At 64.7% G+C, this 2,176-nt stretch overlaps 1 protein-coding gene across 1 annotated transcript in view; it reads right to left on the reverse strand.

The window, feature by feature from the left end:
• Positions 1-2,176, reverse strand: part of B9D1 (B9 protein domain 1) — a 16,873-nt gene that overhangs the window by 12,874 nt on the left and 1,823 nt on the right. Inside the window, exon 2 of the mRNA XM_014542807.1 lies at positions 1,608-1,676. Coding sequence (XP_014398293.1) covers positions 1,608-1,676 — 69 coding nt within the window. The remainder of the gene's footprint in view (positions 1-1,607; positions 1,677-2,176) is intronic.

Genomic DNA, 2,176 nt, shown 5'->3' on the forward strand with positions numbered 1-2,176 from the left:
GCCCTCGCCCACCCGCCCTCGCCCCACCTGCTTAGAGCTGATGGGTCCCTGCTTTGGCCCTGGTTCCCCACAGTCTACTCCCAGCAAAGAAGTCCAAGTCTCTTTTAGGAACACAGGTCAGAGGCCTTTCTCTCTGCTCACAGCTCTGGGAGGGAGCCCTAGCGCCCCCGGGGGAAGGTCAATGGTCCTTCTGCTGAACTACCACCTCCTCTAAGATCTCCCTGAGCCTGCTCGTCCCCAGCCTCCTCCCTGCTCCCACCCCCACACCTCCTCCTCCCTGCTCACTGTCCACCTCCTCCTCCCTGCTCACTGTCCACCTCCTCCTCCCTGCTCACTGTCCACCTCCTCCTCCCTGCTCACTGTCCACCTCCTCCTCCCTGCTCACTGTCCACCTCCTCCTCCCTGCTCACTGTCCACCTCCTCCTCCCTGCTCACTGTCCACCTCCTCCTCCCTGCTCACTGTCCACCTCCTCCTCCCTGCTCACTGTCCACCTCCTCCTCCCTGCTCACTGTCCACCTCCTCCTCCCTGCTCACTGTCCACCTCCTCCTCCCTGCTCACTGTCCACCTCCTCCTCCCTGCTCACTGTCCACCCCCTCCTCCCTGCTCCCACCCCCACACCTCCTCCTCCCTGCTCACTGTCCACCTCCTCCTCCCTGCTCCCACCCCCACACCGCCTCCTCCCTGCTCCCACCCTCACACCGCCTCCTCCCTGCTCCCACCCCAACACTGCTTCCTCCCTGTCCCCACGGGCCAGGCACTCCTGCCCCAGGGCCCTTGCCCTGCTCCTTCTCCCTGGCACGCTGTTGCCACAAATGCCACATGGATTGTCCCCTCACTTCCTTCAGGTCTTTCCTGGAAAGTTCCCTTCTCAGCAAGGCCTCGCCTCACCACGGATCTAGATTCGTCTCCCTACCCCCGCCCCCCAGCTCCCCTTCCTAACTTGGTTTTCTCCTCGGCACTGCGACTTGCTAACATGCTAGATGGTCGCACTTGCTGTCTGTCCCCAAGAATGTGCACCCCAGGAGACAGGGACAGCAGCCCAGCACCAGGCCCCTCATGAAGCCGCCAGTCAGCGGGCCCACAGAAGCCCGTCCTGTCTCCTCGGCTCTGCGACGAGCAAGCGATCCGAGAGGTAAGGACGCTTGGCCTCCATTTCCTCAACTTCCCTGAGGGTCACAGGAGAGCTGCCAACAGCAGGGGGGAGCGGCCGCGGGCCTGGCCTGGGGGAGACAGGCTGGTCCTTGGGAAGTCGTGCAGGGAGGGCTCCAGAGTCCGCACAGGCTGAGGAGGCCAAACCATGAAGGACCGGCCCAGGATGTCCACAGCTCAGGCCGGCATTCTGGCCGCCTGCACTGCCCGACACTTGCTTGCTGCCCCGTGCCAGCTCCCGGGATGGGGCATGAGCAGGCACGGCCGTGGGGGAGGGAGGGAGCGGGAACAGAGGTGTCTGCGTTCCCCTCTCCAGCTTCACCAGGAACAAGCCCCTGTGGGGCCCCCTCTGAACGCGAAGTCTGTCTTTCCAATGGTTCTGAACTGGGAGGGAAGGGGTGTGTCCGGCCTTCAGAACCTCCAGGTCCGAAGGCGTGAGGGGGCCGGGCCACTTACCGCGGTGGGGGCCCAGTCGTGGCCGTACACGAAGCAGTACTTGCAGTAGAGATCGTCGTACTCGGGGAACTGCGGAAACACACACGCAGGGTGTTCAGGGAACGCGCGGCGGCCAATATGTAGGCTCCGCAGGGACGGCCAAGGGCAATTCTGAGCTTGAGACACTGGGTGGGGTCGGAGCGACAGCCACGGGTGTGAACATGGGGCTCAGCGCGGGCTGGGTGTGGAGTCCGAGGGAGAGTCCAGCTGCGACTCCCTGGCCTTGGCTGGCTCTCCTTCTGCTGACAGGCCTTCCCCAGCCCTGCATCCGGCCAACCCTGCTCATCCTTCAGCAGCCTTCAGGGAGGCGGCCCTAACTTCCCGGCCATCTTGAGGGCCGCCTCCGGGCTCCTGTGGCCCCTGGTCTTCCCTCCACCAAAGCAGCTGCCTGTTCATTCCTGGGGACCCCATGGGGCTGTGAGCACGGAGCAGGCTGGTGGCTTTCTGCGGCCCCAGCGCGACACGGGGTGGGCACAGAGGAGCTGGAAGGAAACGGTGCGGACGGCAAGGCCAGAGGCCCCAGGTGCTGG

Source organism: Myotis brandtii, unplaced genomic scaffold (genome assembly GCF_000412655.1).
Source record: "Myotis brandtii unplaced genomic scaffold, ASM41265v1 scaffold314, whole genome shotgun sequence".
Taxonomy (NCBI): domain Eukaryota; kingdom Metazoa; phylum Chordata; class Mammalia; order Chiroptera; family Vespertilionidae; genus Myotis; species Myotis brandtii.